This window comes from Columba livia, chromosome 28, assembly GCF_036013475.1.
Source record: "Columba livia isolate bColLiv1 breed racing homer chromosome 28, bColLiv1.pat.W.v2, whole genome shotgun sequence".
In the NCBI taxonomy this organism is placed as follows: Eukaryota; Metazoa; Chordata; class Aves; order Columbiformes; family Columbidae; genus Columba; species Columba livia.
Genome location: NC_088629.1, coordinates 518,173 through 533,407, shown reverse-complemented (window position 1 = coordinate 533,407; position 15,235 = coordinate 518,173). Strand labels below are relative to the sequence as shown.

Sequence of the window (15,235 nt, the reverse complement as noted above, 5' to 3'; positions counted from 1 at the left end):
CTTCTCCTGGCACATTTGGCAGGAGCCGCAGGTGGACGCGTCCTGGGGCAGCACGAGGGGTTTATTTCAAGGGGGGGTGTTTATTTCCCAGGGGAGGGAAAACCAAACCAAGCATCGGCACTCACTTCCCAACACCGAACGTGCCGCAGGGTGGCAAAGCCCGGCGCCGCGCAGGAGCGACCGGCGTGGAGCGCGGCAGCAGCCGCTGCCCCCCGGCCGCGGTGCCCGGCACGTGCGATTTAATATTTAATCCCGGCGCTATTTAAATTATATACACCCGCACCCGAATTCGGGAGCCCACGCCCCTCCTCGGGTCGGGCCCCGTCCTGCCTCGGCCGGTGCCGGTGAAACCCCGGCGCAGATCCCACCGCGGTCCTGCCTCCGAGGCGGTGGAGGCCGCTGAGTTGGGTTTTTGAGCTTAAAAAACAATATATATCCTAAAAAAGAAGAAAGGTGGTGGTTTACCGGGGCTGGAAACGCCGGCTGGAAGCACCGTGGGCTCAGTGGTGGTTTCGGCGCTGAGCTGCTGCTGGTGAGACGCCGAAGCATCACGGTTTAATCCCGGTTTTGCATTGAAGCGTTGGGGTTTAGTCCCAGTTTTGCTCTTCTGCGCCTTTCCGGGAGGGCACCAAAGCAGCCGCAGCAGCGGGACCGGCCTCGCTGGGATGCCGCAGGGAAACCGAGGCGCCGGGGCCCCACGGGAGATGCCGGCGTGGAAATGAGGGAAAACGGGCAGGATTTGGCACATCTCGGCTGTGCCCGGCGGCTCCGGGAGGGCGGCTGCGTCCTTGTGGCTGAGATCCTGGTCGTGCGCGAGGCGGGGGCTGTTGTCCCCAACCCGATGTCCCCAGGACGGGGGGATTTGCCGGGGGGACACAGCCAAAAGCCACCGGGAGCCGGGCGAGGATGGCTCTGCAGAAATTGCCGCGGGGTTAAAGCACTCGAGGTCGGCTTCTCCTCCGGTTGGGGGATCAGGCAGTTCAAGTTTGGGCTGAAAAAGCCAGGAATCTGCAAAGTCCAAGAGAGGACGGGTGAGGGACCCGCACAAGCAGGGGCTCGTTTGGGTGCGTTAATTAGCGGCGGTGCCGCGGCGGGGGCAGAGATGGCGCTCAGGGCCGTGTACTCACATGCTACAAGACGCGGGAGCTGCTCCACTGTCGCTCCCGGCCGCCCTTGGACCTCATCTCCTGGACGGCACCGCTCTGCGGGGAGGGCGCAGAGACGGGGCGTCACCGCTGTGGGACCCACCGCCCCACTGGGCCGTCCTGTCACCCAACCGGGCTGTCCCACCGCCCCACCGGGCTGTCCCACCGCCCCACTGGGCCGTCCTGTCACCCCACCGGGCTGTCCCACCGCCCCACCGGGCTGTCCCACCGCCCCACTGGGCCGTCCCGTCACCCAACTGGGCTGTCCCACCACCCAAGCATAAGATCTGTGTCCCAAACACAAGGCTGTCCTGAGACTTGTCACCCAGCAGTGACACCCACCACCCAGCAGTGACACCTGCCACCTAAGTGACACCCGCCACCCACCGCCGAGACCCGGCACCCCGCACGTGGGCCGCGTACCATGGGCAGGTCTTCTCCCGCGGCCATGTCTCCAGAGCCGATGTGCGTCAGGTGCACGAAGTTCATGGGCTCCCCGATCATGGAGCGGTCGATCCGCCTCCTCCTCTTCTTCTGCAAGCAGACCGAGGCCGTCAGACCCCCGAACCCACGGCGCCGGGACCCCAACCCCCCGAGCCGGCCAGGCTGATGGTACTCACGGGCTGTGGCTTCTCCACGACGCAGCAGCCCAGCTTGTGCCAGAAGTCGCTCATATTCGCGGTGGCGTCCAGCTTCGCTCCCAGCCGGGGGGCTGCGCCGGTGCAGAGACCCCCGCACGGGGTCACTCCATGGGGACGGGTGGGGGACCTGGTCGGGGTGGCTGAGCCGGTGGGGATGGACCTGGGGGAGGCAGAGCGGGTTGGAAGGGGGGGAGAGATATCCAGAGTCCTGACTCCCCAAATCAACCCCAAATCCACTTCCCACCGACTGAGCAGAGACAGAGACACTCAGGGGACCCCCAGCGTCACCCAGAGACCCCCAGGGACCCCGGGGCATCTCACACCCACCCAGAGGAGCTGCCCCGGCCCCCCGGCACAGGACGGGATGCTGCGGCAGGATGGGGGGACAGAGGCGGCCATGGCAAATCCCAGCTCCCTGAGCCAGGCAGCTATAAATATCCCGGCCTTTCCGAAAAGAGGCCGGAGGTTTGGCTCTTCCGCTCCGGATCAAAGGCAGACAGAGGGGAAAAACAGAATAAACCGGGGACTCTGCCCCAAAACCGCCACGGCCCCGGCGGGGGGCAGGCAAAGCTGGGTAGGCAGAGGGTGTGGAAAGAGGGTTCACCCCCAAATTGGTGCTTCCTCCCATCAAGGCCAGACAAACATTCCGGTGCCCAAGCGCCCGGCGGCACGCACGGCACTCACCGCCCGCGGAGGCGAGCACAGCCCGGCGCGGCCGCGGAGTCCCGGGCACGGCCGCGGAGTCCCGGGCGCGGCCGAGCTCGGCCCGAGTTGGCCGCCCCGGCCGACGGGCGCCGGCCCCACCGCACCGGCCAACAGGAAGAGTCCCTTCCTCTGCCCCGCGCCCGCCGCACCGGATGGGTCCAAAGGCCGCGGCGGCCGGCCGGCGCTTCCTGCCCGCGGCGGGGAGGAGCAGGGCCCGCGGCTGCCGGCACCCCCGAGACGGGGCGCTGACCCCCCTGAACTCGGGGCCGGGGGCCGCCGGCCACGCAGCCCCCGGCGAGCGCGGGTGCCGAGGGGCAGGTTGTGACACGTCCGGGGTGGCGGAAGGCGGGGCTGTGCCCGGGCCAGACCCGCGGACCGGCACCCCCGGGCTGCACCGGACAGACGGACGGACGGACGGAGCAGGGCGGGGGGGGCTTTTCTTTCTAGCCCCATTTCCTTAGGAAATGAGGCTGCCGGAGCCGTCCCCGGCACAGCGCCCCGGATCCGGCACCGCGGCGGAAACGCCTTGCGGAGGGGGCACCCCCCCAAATTCGGCACCATTCGGTACCGAGGGGTCCCTGGGGAGCCCCCACGGCGCGCTCAGCCTCGGACGAGCCACCGGCGAGTCCCCGGGTGACCCCCAGGGGTCGAGCCGCCGCGAGCCCCCCCTCGGACCCCTCCTCGCCCCCAACCACCCCCAGACCCGCCGGGGCTCACGTCCTCCCGCCCCGCGGGGGGTGACGGCCGGACCGGCCGCTCTCCCGGCTCCGGGCGGCTGTCGGCGGCGGGTCCCACAGGCCGCGGCCGCCCCGGTTCCCTCCCCGGGGGTCTCGGGTGCCCCCTCCCCACTCACCGCCCCTGCAGGGAGCTGTGTCCGGCGCCGCGCCGCGGGGCGGGGGCCCGGCCGCGGCAGCCGCAGGGACGGCGGCTCAGGCCCAGCCGAGCCGGCTCACACAAAATGACTTCCCGGTTGGGAAAGCACCGCTCGGCGGCTCTGCGTCACCGCGGGGCACGGCGGAGGGCGGGTGGGGGCTGCTCCGGGACCCCAGACTGCGGGTCACCCGCCCACTGGGGTCCCCCCGGGGTCGCAAGGGAGGGCGGTGTGGGGGGATGCTGGGTGAGAGCCCCACGACCCCCCCAGCTGCGGGCCCGGGACCCCCCGGGTGAGGCAGCAACATGGGGGGAGAAGCCCCTTTGTGTGGGACGGCCACGGCTGCCACCCCGGGGCGCTGGGTGCCGCACGGGGGGGGGGGGGGCAGGGGGGCTGCAGGTCCCGGGGGTCACTCTGAGGCTGGGGGGTCCCTGCAGGGCGGGGGGGACCCAGTAAGGCTGAGGATCTCGGGGGTTCTGGTAAGGCTGGGAAGTCCTGGTGGGGCTGGGGGGTCCCGGTAGAATTGGGGGTCCCAGTAGAACTGGGGGTCCCGGTAGGGCGGGGGGTCCCCATAGAGTTGGGAGTTGGGCGTCCCGGCAGGGCTGGGGGTTCCGAGGGCTCCGGTGGGGTTGGGGCTCCGGTGGGGCTGGGGGTCCGGGCAGGACTCCCCGCTCCGACCGGGGGGCTGCAAAGGGGGGTCCTCCCGCCGCCCCCTTCCCGTTCCGGTGCCCCCCCGCCTTCCCACGGCGCTTTCGGGGGCGCTTCCGCGGGGTCGCGGCTCCCGCGGGGCCGGTCCCGGTGCGGCCCCGTTACCTGGCCCGTTGGCGGGTGCGGGTCCCGGTGCGGGTCCCGGGCCGGTCCCAGCTCGCAGCGGGCAGGCGTGGCCCGGCCCGGAGCACCAGCTCCCACCCTGGACACCGCCGGCATTGCAGGGCCCGCCGCGCCGGGGCACCGCACGGCTGGGGGCCCGGAACGCCCGGGGGGCCCGGCGGGGATGCGGGTCCCGGGGATCTTGGTAGGGCTGGGGCATCCCGGAAAGTTGGGGGTTCCAGGGGGTCTCGGTAGGGCTGGGGGATCCCAGCAGGGCTGGGGGTCTTTGGGGTCTCCAATAGGGCTGGGGGGTCCTGGAAGGGATGGGGATCTTTGGGGTCTCGGTAGGGCTGGGGGTCCCAGAAGTTTGGGGGTCCTGGGGGTCCCGATATGGCTGGGGGGTCCTAGAATTGGGGGTCCTGGAGGTCTTGGTAGGGATGGGTGTCCCAGCAGGGCGGGGGGTGCCCATCAAGGCTGGGGTGCCCCCCAGGGCCCAGTTTTGTTCCCAGGCCTTATTCCCGCCTTTTCCATGAATGTGGGGGGTCCCCAACGCTGGGGGGACCAAAGCACCAGAAAGGATGGAACCCCCAGCCCCACCACGGCTGTGTCGAGCAGCGTTGCAGCATCACCAGCTCGGGGCCCTTCCGTTTGCACAACGCCTGACACCGTCCTGCCACCGCCACAGTCCTGCCACCGCTACTGCCTGTGGTCCTGCCACCGCCACCGCCCATGGTCCTGCCACCGCCACAGTCCTGCCACCGCTACTGCCCACAGTCCTGCCACCGCCACCGCCCATGGTCCTGCCACCGCCCACGGTCCTGCCACCGCCACCGCCCGCGGTCCTGTGACCGCCACCGCCACAGTCCTGTCACCGCCACCGCCCATGGTCCTGCCACCGCCCGCGGTCCTGCCACCGCTACTGCCCACAGTCCTGCCACTGCCACCGCCCACGGTCCTGCCACCGCCACCGCCCGCGGTCCTGCCACCGCTACTGCCCACAGTCCTGCCACCGCTACTGCCCACAGTCCTGCCACCGCCACCGCCCGCGGTCCTGCCACCGCCACACGCCCACGGTCCTGCCACCGCCACCGCCCATGGTCCTGCCACCGCCACCGCCCATGGTCCTGCCACCGCCACCGCCCGCGGTCCTGCCACCGCTACTGCCCGCGGTCCTGCCACCGCCACTGCCTGTGGTCCTGCCACCGCCACTGCCCACAGTCCTGCCACCGCCACCGCCCATGGTCCTGCCACCGCCACTGCCCGCGGTCCTGCCACCGCCACTGCCCACAGTCCTGCCACCGCCACCACCCGCGGTCCTGCCACCGCTACTGCCCACAGTCCTGCCACCGCCACCGCCCATGGTCCTGCCACCGCTACTGCCCGCGGTCCTGCCACCGCTACTGCCCGCGGTCCTGCCACCGCCACTGCCCACAGTCCTGCCACCGCCACCGCCCGCGGTCCTGCCACCGCTACTGCCCACGGTCCTGTCACCGCCACTGCCTGTGGTCCTGCCACCGCCAGCACCCATGTTCCTGCCACCGCTACTGCCCACGGTCCTGCCACCACCCATGGTCCTGTCACCGCCACCGCCCACAGTCCTGCCACCGCTACTGCCTGTGGTCCTGCCACCAGCACAATCCCACGGCTCCAGGCACCAGCCAAGCTGGTGTCACCTCTGGGGTGTCCCCTCCTGTGTCAGCCCCCAAATCCCAACTGTCCCCACAGCTCCCACTCCAGCAATCCCGAACAAGGCGGCTCTGTCCCCTCTCAGTCGCGTCTCTGTCCCCGCCTGCCCTGAGCCACCGGGGCCGATAATACCCCGAGTGTTTGAGGCCTCGTTTCAGCTCAAGAGCCCTTTTTTTTTGGCTTCTTGTGCTGCCAGAGGACACTGTCCCCCCTACAGCCCCCCCGAAACAAAACCATTGGGTCCAAAGCTGTGGTAAAGAGATTTGGGTCCCCACGGCGCATCGCTGTGTCGCCTATGGGGTCTGGACCCAGGTCCCTTCTCCTGGGGAGGGATGTCACACTTTGGGTTGTCACACACGAGCCACCCCTTTCAGTAGGTGACACCCCAAAGCAGACGGGTCCCATCCAGCCTGAGCTGGGCCCCACATCCTCGGGATCCCCAAAAACACCTGACGCCCCAGGAGGGATCAGCATCCTCCACCGGGCCCCCGGTTGGCATTTTCTGGGCGGTGGCGGGGCCGAGCTAAACCCGGCTTGTTTAGGAGCAGGGACACGGGATCCTCTTGGCTCCCGGCAGGGAGAAGAGGAGGAGGAGGAGGCAGAAATAGCCCGGCTGCAAGCCCAGCGCTGGCGAAAGGACTTGGCACCGGCAGAAACTGCGCACTGGGAACGGGGAGGAAAGGGAGGAAAAAAACCCTCCTAAAGCCCCACAGGAACGTCAATCCCGGGCAGAGCCCAGGGAGGGGGGGCAGGGGCTGCGCCAGGTGCCCCCGGCCCCGGGTCCCAGCCCCGGCAGTGTCACCGGCTCTGGGCGTCACCCTCCGACTGCCAGCTCCACACACAAAGCCGAGGTATTTTTTCCCACACAGCATCAGGACCAAACACCTCCAGACTCAGCAATGCCACAAAAACCCAAAAATTCCTTATCTGGGTGTTTTTGCTTGACCCACAAGCGCCCTCCTACAGCCCAGGGCACCATTGCCTCACATGCAGGTAAAAATAAACCTTGGCCGCCTCCTTGGAGGCTGAAAACCGCCTGTTATACCCCAAATCCTGAGCCAGAGTGAGCCAGGAATCACTGCAGGCAATTTCCCATCGTCGGTCGATTTAACACATCCCTGTCCAGGGTCCAGCGCGCAGGTTCCCCCCCGCGCGGGTGGGAGCCGCTGACTCATCTGCCTCGTTTCTCCATCATCCCCCCCCATGACGAAGGGGAATTCATCGAGCGGCTTCTCGGAGGGGCTGCATTGCAGACCCAGCCGCGCCGGCAGACAAAAGCCACGCTGCGACGCCTCCCGGCACAAAGACACCGCCTGTCCGTCCATCCTTGACAGGTAAGGGGCAGCGGGATGAGCAGCAAGGGAATGCTTTGGTTTTGGAAGAGGTTTGGGTGCAGGGAGGCATTGGCACCCCCAGATTATTTTTTTGGGGGGGCATAAGCAACAACCAGCAGGGATTAAGGGGATAAAGGTGTTCTCCCCCCGCGGACGCGTGGACCGCGCTGACCCCAGAGATGCTCTTCCTTGGGGATGACATGCAACACAGGAGCTTTATTATTTTTTCCCCCATAACTGCCTTTTCTGAACATTTGATTTTTTTAATTTCTTGTCACTAAACTCCCTTTTCCCCGCTTTGGAGCTTTAAAATCCATTGTCCTTGACATCCACCACCGTTAACAATGTTCAGAAAGATTCCCCGGGATATACCCCCGGGGAGGCTCCTTCAAAGCCCTGTGGCTCGGTTCCTTCGTGGGGTGGCACAGGAGCCTTTCACAGCCTCTGGGCTGCACCGAGAACCTTACATTTAGCAGCTGGTCACTGCGCATCGCACGGACGGGGAGCCAGGGAGGGCGTGATTCGAGGTATGTCTGAATCATCCTTTAGCATTTGGATTCCCAGCGCTTAAGCCCGGGGAATCGGGGGAAAAGGAGGGTATTTTTGGAGGGTATTTTTGGGAGAAGCTGGTTTGTCTTCCCCCGCTCCGCTGCCACGCGCCGGGGCGCTGACATAATTCTGCGGGGGAAAGGCGAGTCAGCGCGCCGTGACTCAGCTCAGCGCGCGTCCCCCGCTGCCATTTCCCGTTTCGGCGGGTCTGGGCGGGGCTGCGGGGGGGCTCTGCGGCACCGGCACCCCCGGCTGCGGACGGACAGACGGACGGAGTGATGGCAACGCCGCGTGATGCTTCTCGCAGCCCCTTCTAGAGCGTTCCGTTGCAGTCCCCCGGGGTGATGCAGTGCCACATGGGTGGGACGGGGGGTGACAGGGGCTGTGGGGACACGCAGGGACCCCCCCTCGCTGTCTGCCCCGGGGGGGCTCAGCACAGGGAAAGGACAAGAGCCTTTTGTATGGTTTGGTGGTAAATGGGTTCGTTTGGATGCTGGTCAGAGCAGGGCGGGGGGGACACTGATGTCACTCCACGGGTGTGGGGTGAACGTGGGGGGACATGGTTGAGAAGGGGGTGGCCCCACCCTGGCCCTCCTGCCCTCCCCTTTATGCGGGTAGGGAAACTGAGGCACAGGGGGCAAATCCCACTGCCCACCCCTCCAAATCACGGCCCCGAGTGTTGTGCCCAAAGCCGTGGATCACGCCGGCGGCGGAGCTCAGCCCGGCGCTGAGCCGCAGCCCAGAGCCCAACACCCCTCTCATTTCCGGGGCCAGCCCCGTGGGATTTGGTCAACACCACATCACCTGTTCCAGCCGCTTTAGGGCAACTCCTGAAGAGCTTTTCTCCTCCTCTTCTCTCCCCTCTTTGCCCTCACAGCCTGGAAAATGCTGGACACCATCAGCAGCCAGTACGACTCCTTCATCTACTGGCGGCTGCCGATCCCGCGGCTGGACGTGGCGGAGCTGGAGGGGCTGGGGCTCGGCGACGGGACCCTCTACAAGCCCAAGGCGCTGGGCAAGCTGGGTGGCGAGCGGGCCCGGCCCCGCCGTGACGGCCCGGACGAGGAGGACGGCCTGCTGCCCTTCAACAGCTTCAACTTCTGGAGGGCTCCCATCGCCAGCATCAGCTCCTTAGATTTCGAGCTCATTTGAAGCCCCTTGGCCCCTCTCCCTCTCTGCTGGGCGCGCGAGGGTTCGGTTTTGTTGTGGGTTTGGAGGTTGGGGTGGTTTTGGTTGTTTCTGGGCAGTTCTTTTGACGTTGTTAATTAACGCGGCCGTTCACCGCGGTGCTGCGAAGCTTCGGCCCCTCTCCGCCTTCCCCCTCTTCTCTTCTCTTCTCTTCTCTTCTCTTCTCTTCTCTTCTCTTCTCTTCTCTTCTCTTCTCTTCTCTTCTCTTCTCTTCTCTTCTCTTCTCTTCTCTTCTCTTCTCTTCTCTTCTCTTCTCTTCTCTTCTCTTCTCTTCTCTTCTCTTCTCTTCTCTTCTCTTCTCATCTTGCGGTAGAGCTGGAAACACGACAGTGCGAGCAGGGGGCAAATCCGCGGGGAGAGGGCAACAAACAGCCCCTGGGTTTCCCGGGGAAGGTGCTGGGGGTCGCTGCCGCCCCACGCGTGTCCCCGCGCTCCGGGACGCGCGTTTGTGCTCATTTCTCTCCCGTTTTTCTTTTCAAATGAACCCCTTTGTGCACAGGGAGCGGCGCGGGACCGCGGGACTCGTCTCCGTTTGCGCTTCCCTGGCTCAGTTTCTCCAAAAGCTGCTTCGCTCCTTTACCTTCCGCTGGGGATAATGACGGTGGAAGAGGCACAAACCTCTGTCTCCAAATACAGCTCCTCGAGCCTTGTGGCTGGAGCCCCAGCAGCAGAAACGACGGCCAGGGGGGTGAACACCCACGGAACCCCCCGGCCCCGCTCGGTGCGCTCAAGGCTGGATGTCCACTGCCCAAAATGTGATTGTCGCCCGTTATTCCCCGCGCGTGCTCCGTCCCGGGTGTGACTCCGCGCTGGGACCGGGGCCGCGGCCATCGTGGGCTCCGGGGGCTCCGGGGCTGAGCTGGAACGTAAAACAGAGAATTCGGTTTGGTCTCGCCCCGGAATGAACGCATTTTTGGTTACCCCCCAATTAATCGTCCCCTTCACAAATCACAGCGAGGACCCGCCCGTGCGCGCCGTCCCACGGTGCCCCACGGTGCCCCACGCCGTCCCACGGTGCCCCACGCTGCCCCACGCCGCCCCACGCCGTCCCACGCCGCCCCACGGTGCCCCACGCCGTCCCACGCCGTCCCACGCCGTCCCACGCCCCCACGCCGCCCCGCCGGGGGTCCCGCCGGGGGTCCCGCCCGCGCTCTCCGCGGCTCCAGGTTTGTTCCCGAGCATCGTCTCTAAACAAACCAACCGCCCGCCCACCAAACAACCCCGGATCACTTTCGGCTTTTAAGCAGTTTTCCCCCAATATCGTTTTCTGGGAGGGCGCACGCGGCCGGTTTGTCGTCTTGAATGCGCTTTTTTTGGGTTTGATTTGGTGTGGAGTGTCCAAAACTGCCCTAAGAGCGGGGGAACGCGGCGGGGGGACTTAAACTGCGCCCAAAATAGGTGGATATTGCAAAAATCGGCACTGTGTCCCAGCCAGGGAGCGCAGAAACCCCCAAACCTGCCGACTCCGAGCCAAAACATTGTTGATGCTCCTACGCAGAGCTGTTTGAAACCCCCCAGGAGAAGTGTTTATTACGAGACTTTAAATAAAATGATTTGAAAGCATACGCGTTCCTGTGGACACTTCAAAGAAAATCCATGTAAACTAACATCGAGTTATTTCCGTAATTTGCCATTAAATTGCTTTAAGTCTTTATGTTGAGCTGAGAACTGACTTGAGAACACGTACCTGTGTCTTTGCAAATGACACGGAGGGTTTAAGCGTGGAAAAAAACTAAGCCTAAGGGATTATTATAACTTAAGAGCATTAAGGCTATTATTTAAACTTCAGCTTTTCCAAACCCCACAGGGAAACGTCTCAGACGAACCCTAGAGAAGAAAGAGGCCGCAGGGTTTCATGTTTACCTCAAAACAGGCACTGAGTGTGTCAGGGCTGCCTGGGGGGTTAATACACCACAGGGATGGTGGCCCAGGCACCCTGAGGGAGCCCAAACCGGGACAGGAAGGCACCCGGAGGGGACGGAGGCTCACAAGCTTTACTGACATACACACATATATATATATTTTCTTCATAGACACAAACATACCGAAGGGCTTTACGAGGCCCAGAGCCCCGTTACCTTAGGGCGGCGCCGCCATTTTGTACTTGGCGCCCAAACTCCTCTGCCGGAACTAACTGCAGGGGCGCATCACCGCCATCCGCGCTAACGCTCCCTACGCGTCTCCCCGCTATCCCTCCGCTAGAGAAAATGCTCCCCTTCTGGGGTTCCCCCATTGCTCGCCGTGCGCCTCCAGGCTCCGGAGCGGGGAGGGGACCGGGAAAAACGAGGAGAAATTGCCGAAATCCGCGAGCGAAGCGCAAATCCGCCGGCAGAAGCGGACTCTTTGTTGTCTGACACCGATATCCTTCCGCCACTGCCTCCCGCCGTCTCTTCCGGGTCGGCCATTTTGTGCGGCCGCGGTGGGAGGGGCGAGAACAGCCCGAATGGGAGGAGGAGAGACGGGGAGGCGCCACGAGCCGGGAACAGCCGCCCGTGGTTTTTTCCCCTCCCATTTTTGTTTGTTTTATTTTGTTTTGCTGCTTTTTTCTTTTTTTTTTTTGTTTTTTCCTCCTTTAAGTTATTTTTTTTGCTTTGCTCTTTGGGTTTTTTTTCCTTTTTTTTTCTTTTCGTGGGTGTTTTTTTTTCTTGTCCCTTTTTTTTTCCGTATCTTTACGCCCTATTTCTGGATTTTTTTGGTTGCTGTTTTTGTTACTTCAGTTCTGTGTTGTCTTTTCCCGTTTTTCGGGGACACCGCGTGCTCGGGCCCCTTTTCCCGCCCCGGTACGCGTTGCCACTTGCGCCAGTTCGGGAGGTTGTTGGGGAGCGAACCGGCCAGCAGGGGGCGGCAGGTGCCGCAGCGCGGTCCCGCTCCTGCGCCCCCCCCACGGCCCCGCGCGGCTGCGGGGACTGGGAGGGCGGGGCTCAGCGCAGCCGGGACTCGAACCCGGGACCCCGGTGTACGGGCCGGTGACTCATCCAGCGGTGAGGATCGCAGGTGCCCGCGCGTAGACAGTGGGTGAGTCATCGACCCCGGGAATAGGGGTTCGAGTCCCGGCTGCGCTGAGCCCCGCGTTCCCAGTGTAACCGGGGGGGTAACCGGGGATGCGCTCCCCGAAAACAACCTCCCGAACTGGCGCAAATGACAACACGTAACGGGGCGGGAGAAAGGGACACGAGCACGCGGGGTCCTCCGGAAAACGGGAAAAAGTGAAAAAACAGGCAGCTAAAGAAAAAAAAAAAAAGGTAGGAAAGAATAAAAAAAAGGCAAATAAACCCCAAAAAGCAGAAAATCCAAAAACTGAAAGCAAATAAACCGAGTAAAGATACAACAACAAATAAACACAAAAGAGTGGAGCCACAAAAAAATGTAAAACCAAAAACCTCAAAAAACCCAACGAAAAGCAAAGAAAAAACCCCAAAAAAGCAGGGAAAAAACCCCAAAAGCGAACAAAAATATTACAAATAAAAAATCCCAAAGCAAACAAACAAACAAACGCACCTAAGAGGACAAAAATAAAAGGCAAAAACCCAAACAACAGCAACAACCCCAAAGCAAAAGCACCCGAAGTGAACAATGACCCAAACCCTTCCCGGCTCCCGCCGTCCCAGCCCCACCGCACCACGGGCCCCTTGGTTCCCGCTTTGGCAATCCAGGGTTTAACCCAGGTTTAATCCAGGGTTTAATCGAGGGTTTAACCCAGGTTTAATCCAGGGTTTAATCGAGGGTTTAACCCAGGTTTAATCTGGGTTTAATCCAGGGTTTAATGCAGGGTTTAACCCAGGTTTAATCCAGGTTTAATCCAGGTTTAATCCGGGTTTAACCCAGGGTTTAATCCAGGTTTAATCTGGATTTAATCCAGGGTTTAACCCAGGGTTGTTTCCCCAGCACAAGTTCCTCGTCCCCCCGTCCCCGGCGCTGGGGTGGCAGCGGTTGCCAATGCCGCCGGTTATTGCCGGGCAGCAACCGCGGGTGCCGGGAAGCGCCGCCTCCTCGGACCCGGCGCACCCCGGGTTCCTAACGCCCTTTCCTGTTGGATGGTTCAGGAGGGAGGGATGAGGGAGCTGCGCGTGGGGCTGTAGAGCTGACAGGGTGGGACGCGCTGGCCACCCCAGCGCCCGTGTTGCATCACCAGCCAAATCCCACAGCACCAGGGCAGGTACGGGAGCAGCGAACACAAAACATCACCCCACCAGAGACCCTCACCCCGCACCCTTCGGTGAACCAGAAACGTTCCTCCCCCGTCGTGTCTGGGAAGACCCTGAACAGCGGCCTCGGGCTGTTCAGATCAGCTCTTAGGGAGAATTTGTCCCCAAAGGGCCGCGGGGCGCCGGGACGGGCTGCCCAGGGCAGCGCTGGCGTCGCCGTCCGGGGGGCTGGGCAGATGGGACCCCCAGGACACGGTCACTGCCGGGGTGGGTTAACGCTGTGACTTGATCTTAGAGGCTTTTCCAACCAAAATGACGCTGTGATTCTGAATTCCACACGAAGCCCCACGCTCAGGGCTTTCACCCCACCGCATCCCGATTCTTCTGGGAATGCCTCGTGGCGTTTCCTTGTTTTGCCATAACAAGTTTGGTGTGTCCCTCCCTTGTTAACAGTCAGAGCAGCCGGTTCCAGGCAATAGATCTCTGCCTGGGTGTGCTGTGCAGCCTTGCACAATTCCGGGGTTATCACCCCAAAATAAATTTGAGGGTGTCACAAATTGTAGCTCAGGGAGAGTATAAAAAGCAGACCTTGCCTCCGACACACAGCAGCGCTCCCGTGTGTCTCCCGCGCAGCCGCCAGCCCCAGCACCGCCGGTACGTACACCCTGCCAGCCCCGGCACCACCGGTACGTACACCCTGCCAGCCCCGGCACCGCCGGTACGTACACCCTGCCAGCCCCGGCACCGCCGGTACGTACACCCTGCCAGCCCCGGCACCGCCGGTACGTACACCCTGCCAGCCCCGGCACCGCCGGTACGTACACCCTGCCAGCCCCGGCACCGCCGGTACGTACACCCTGCCAGCCCCGGCACCGCCGGTACGTACACCCTGCCAGGTGGCGGCTTCGGTTGGCATGGGAGGTGGAAACACCACGGGCACCGGTCGCCCCGTGCGGGCGGCCAGAGCCAGCGCGGCCCTGGCGGAGCGCGGAGTCCTCCTCATCCTCCCATAGGGTTTAACGTGTTTCTGCCTGTCTCTTTCCAGCAAGATGAAAACTGACCTGGAGCTCGCCTTGGAGTGCATCGTCAACGTCTACCACCAGTATGCCGTGAAGTGCCCCCCCATAGACGACTACCTGAACAAGACCGAGTTCTCGCAGCTGCTGAAGGAGAACGCCGAGCCCTTCCTCCACAGGAACATGGCGGTAGGAGCCGAGCCCGCTCCGCTCTCCTGATCGGGGTCAGAGCTCGCAGGAGCCGTGGCCCCTTGGGGCGGCTGGGAGGTCCCAGAGGGGAGGAAGGGTGTTTTCGGGTTCTCCTGAAGCCACGCGATCCTGGCTGGGTTTGCCTCTTGCTGTGGGCTGGTGGGTGACCGCTGTGCTTCACGCTGACTCTTGTCGCTCTGTCCTGCCGCAGCCCGGCCTGTCCGTGGATAAGTACATAAGCCAGCTCTTCTCCAGAGCGGACAAGAACCACGACGGTCGCCTGAGGTTCACCGAGTTCCTGACCACCCTGAGCGGCGTGGTCATCGATGCCCACGAGAGGTTCCATGAGTGTCACAAGAGGAATAAACAGCAATCAGAGGCTGGTCAAGGCCATGACCACGGCCATGACCATGGCCATGACCACGGCCACGGCCATGACCACAGCCATGGCCATGACCACGGCCACGGTCCCAACCATGGCCAGGACCGTGGCTGCGGCCACAGCCCCCGCAAGTGAAGCGATTGCCAGGGTGGTTGCGCCCTCGGGACTGTGCTCACCCAGCAGCATCGTCTCTTCCACTTGTCCACAAGCACAGCCAAACTGGAACCAAAGCTTTGTCACCAGATTCTGTCTGTGGCATCGAAATAAAATCTCTTCAAGCACCAAACGCATCCATGTTGTGTCCTGTTGCCTGCTGGACGATGCAATAGGCACCCGCTGGCTATGGGGGTTAAACACAGAGTGAACCAGAGCGCGGGAAGGGGAAGGCGGCCCGGGGGGACCCTGCGGGGACAGAGCAGGACAACAGCTCTGCCATGTCGCAGCCAAGCAGCACGGGCTCTGCATCCCGAAACACCTGAAACCCTGTTACCCTCCCCGCTGCCTTCCTGTCCAGCGCTGGGTCCCCAGCACAGACACACACGGACCTGCTGGAGAGGGGCAGAGGAGCCCCAGG

The 15,235-nt window shown here is 63.5% G+C and overlaps 4 protein-coding genes across 12 annotated transcripts; 2 read left to right on the top strand and 2 right to left on the bottom strand.

Annotated features, from left to right (window-relative positions):
- Nucleotides 1-60: 60 nt before the first annotated feature.
- Nucleotides 61-4,307, bottom strand: CDC42SE1 (CDC42 small effector 1). 3 transcript variants are annotated; one of them, XM_065042852.1, is made up of 5 exons: nucleotides 4,176-4,307; nucleotides 1,766-1,946; nucleotides 1,569-1,679; nucleotides 1,128-1,202; nucleotides 61-1,008 (listed from the first exon to the last, which is right to left on the bottom strand). In XM_065042852.1, exons 2-4 carry the CDS (start codon nucleotides 1,817-1,819, stop codon nucleotides 1,131-1,133), a joined length of 237 nt encoding a protein of 78 aa, XP_064898924.1. In that variant the 5' UTR covers nucleotides 1,820-1,946; nucleotides 4,176-4,307; the 3' UTR covers nucleotides 61-1,008; nucleotides 1,128-1,130. The 3 variants fall into 3 exon arrangements, with proteins under 3 accessions (XP_064898924.1, XP_064898923.1, XP_064898925.1); XM_065042851.1 differs by lacking the exon at nucleotides 4,176-4,307 and adding an exon at nucleotides 3,345-3,598; XM_065042853.1 differs by lacking the exon at nucleotides 4,176-4,307 and adding an exon at nucleotides 2,471-2,590.
- Nucleotides 3,772-4,392, bottom strand: LOC135576511 (proline-rich protein HaeIII subfamily 1-like). The gene has a single exon (XM_065042690.1). It carries the CDS (start codon nucleotides 4,390-4,392, stop codon nucleotides 3,772-3,774), a length of 621 nt encoding a protein of 206 aa, XP_064898762.1.
- Nucleotides 4,393-6,964: 2,572 nt separating this feature from the next.
- MLLT11 (MLLT11 transcription factor 7 cofactor) lies at nucleotides 6,965-10,583 on the top strand. Of its 3 annotated transcripts, none has more exons than XM_065042848.1 (2): nucleotides 6,965-7,192; nucleotides 8,619-10,583. In XM_065042848.1, the coding sequence occupies exon 2, from the start codon at nucleotides 8,627-8,629 to the stop codon at nucleotides 8,891-8,893; it is 267 nt and encodes an 88-aa protein (XP_064898920.1). In that variant the 5' UTR covers nucleotides 6,965-7,192; nucleotides 8,619-8,626; the 3' UTR covers nucleotides 8,894-10,583. The 3 variants fall into 3 exon arrangements, with proteins under 3 accessions (XP_064898920.1, XP_064898921.1, XP_064898922.1); XM_065042849.1 differs by lacking the exon at nucleotides 6,965-7,192 and adding an exon at nucleotides 7,228-7,719; XM_065042850.1 differs by lacking the exon at nucleotides 6,965-7,192 and adding an exon at nucleotides 7,766-8,082.
- Nucleotides 10,584-13,551: 2,968 nt separating this feature from the next.
- LOC102096761 (protein S100-A9-like) lies at nucleotides 13,552-14,951 on the top strand. 5 transcript variants are annotated; one of them, XM_021279955.2, is made up of 3 exons: nucleotides 13,552-13,792; nucleotides 14,120-14,279; nucleotides 14,491-14,951. In XM_021279955.2, exons 2-3 carry the CDS (start codon nucleotides 14,124-14,126, stop codon nucleotides 14,794-14,796), a joined length of 462 nt encoding a protein of 153 aa, XP_021135630.2. In that variant the 5' UTR covers nucleotides 13,552-13,792; nucleotides 14,120-14,123; the 3' UTR covers nucleotides 14,797-14,951. The 5 variants fall into 5 exon arrangements, with proteins under 5 accessions (XP_021135630.2, XP_064898849.1, XP_021135623.2 ...); XM_065042777.1 differs by having other exon boundaries at nucleotides 13,552-13,824; XM_021279948.2 differs by having other exon boundaries at nucleotides 13,553-13,760.
- The last annotated feature ends 284 nt before the right edge of the window (nucleotides 14,952-15,235 follow it).

Excerpts from the sequence above, each read along its gene's own strand:
- CDC42SE1 (XM_065042852.1), bottom strand. The coding sequence starts at position 1,819 with ATGAGCGACTTCTGGCACAAGCTGGGCTGCTGCGTCGTGGAGAAGCCA. Across the intron at positions 1,680-1,765 it reads TCGTGGAGAAGCCACAGCCC|AAGAAGAGGAGGAGGCGGAT; the intron begins GTGAGTACCATC and ends GTCTGCTTGCAG. Across the intron at positions 1,203-1,568 it reads CGGGAGAAGACCTGCCCATG|AGCGGTGCCGTCCAGGAGAT; the intron begins GTACGCGGCCCA and ends CCCTCCCCGCAG.
- LOC135576511 (XM_065042690.1), bottom strand. The coding sequence starts at position 4,392 with ATGCCCCAGCCCTACCAAGATCCCCGGGACCCGCATCCCCGCCGGGCC.
- MLLT11 (XM_065042848.1), top strand. The coding sequence starts at position 8,627 with ATGCTGGACACCATCAGCAGCCAGTACGACTCCTTCATCTACTGGCGG.
- LOC102096761 (XM_021279955.2), top strand. The coding sequence starts at position 14,124 with ATGAAAACTGACCTGGAGCTCGCCTTGGAGTGCATCGTCAACGTCTAC. Across the intron at positions 14,280-14,490 it reads TCCTCCACAGGAACATGGCG|CCCGGCCTGTCCGTGGATAA; the intron begins GTAGGAGCCGAG and ends GTCCTGCCGCAG.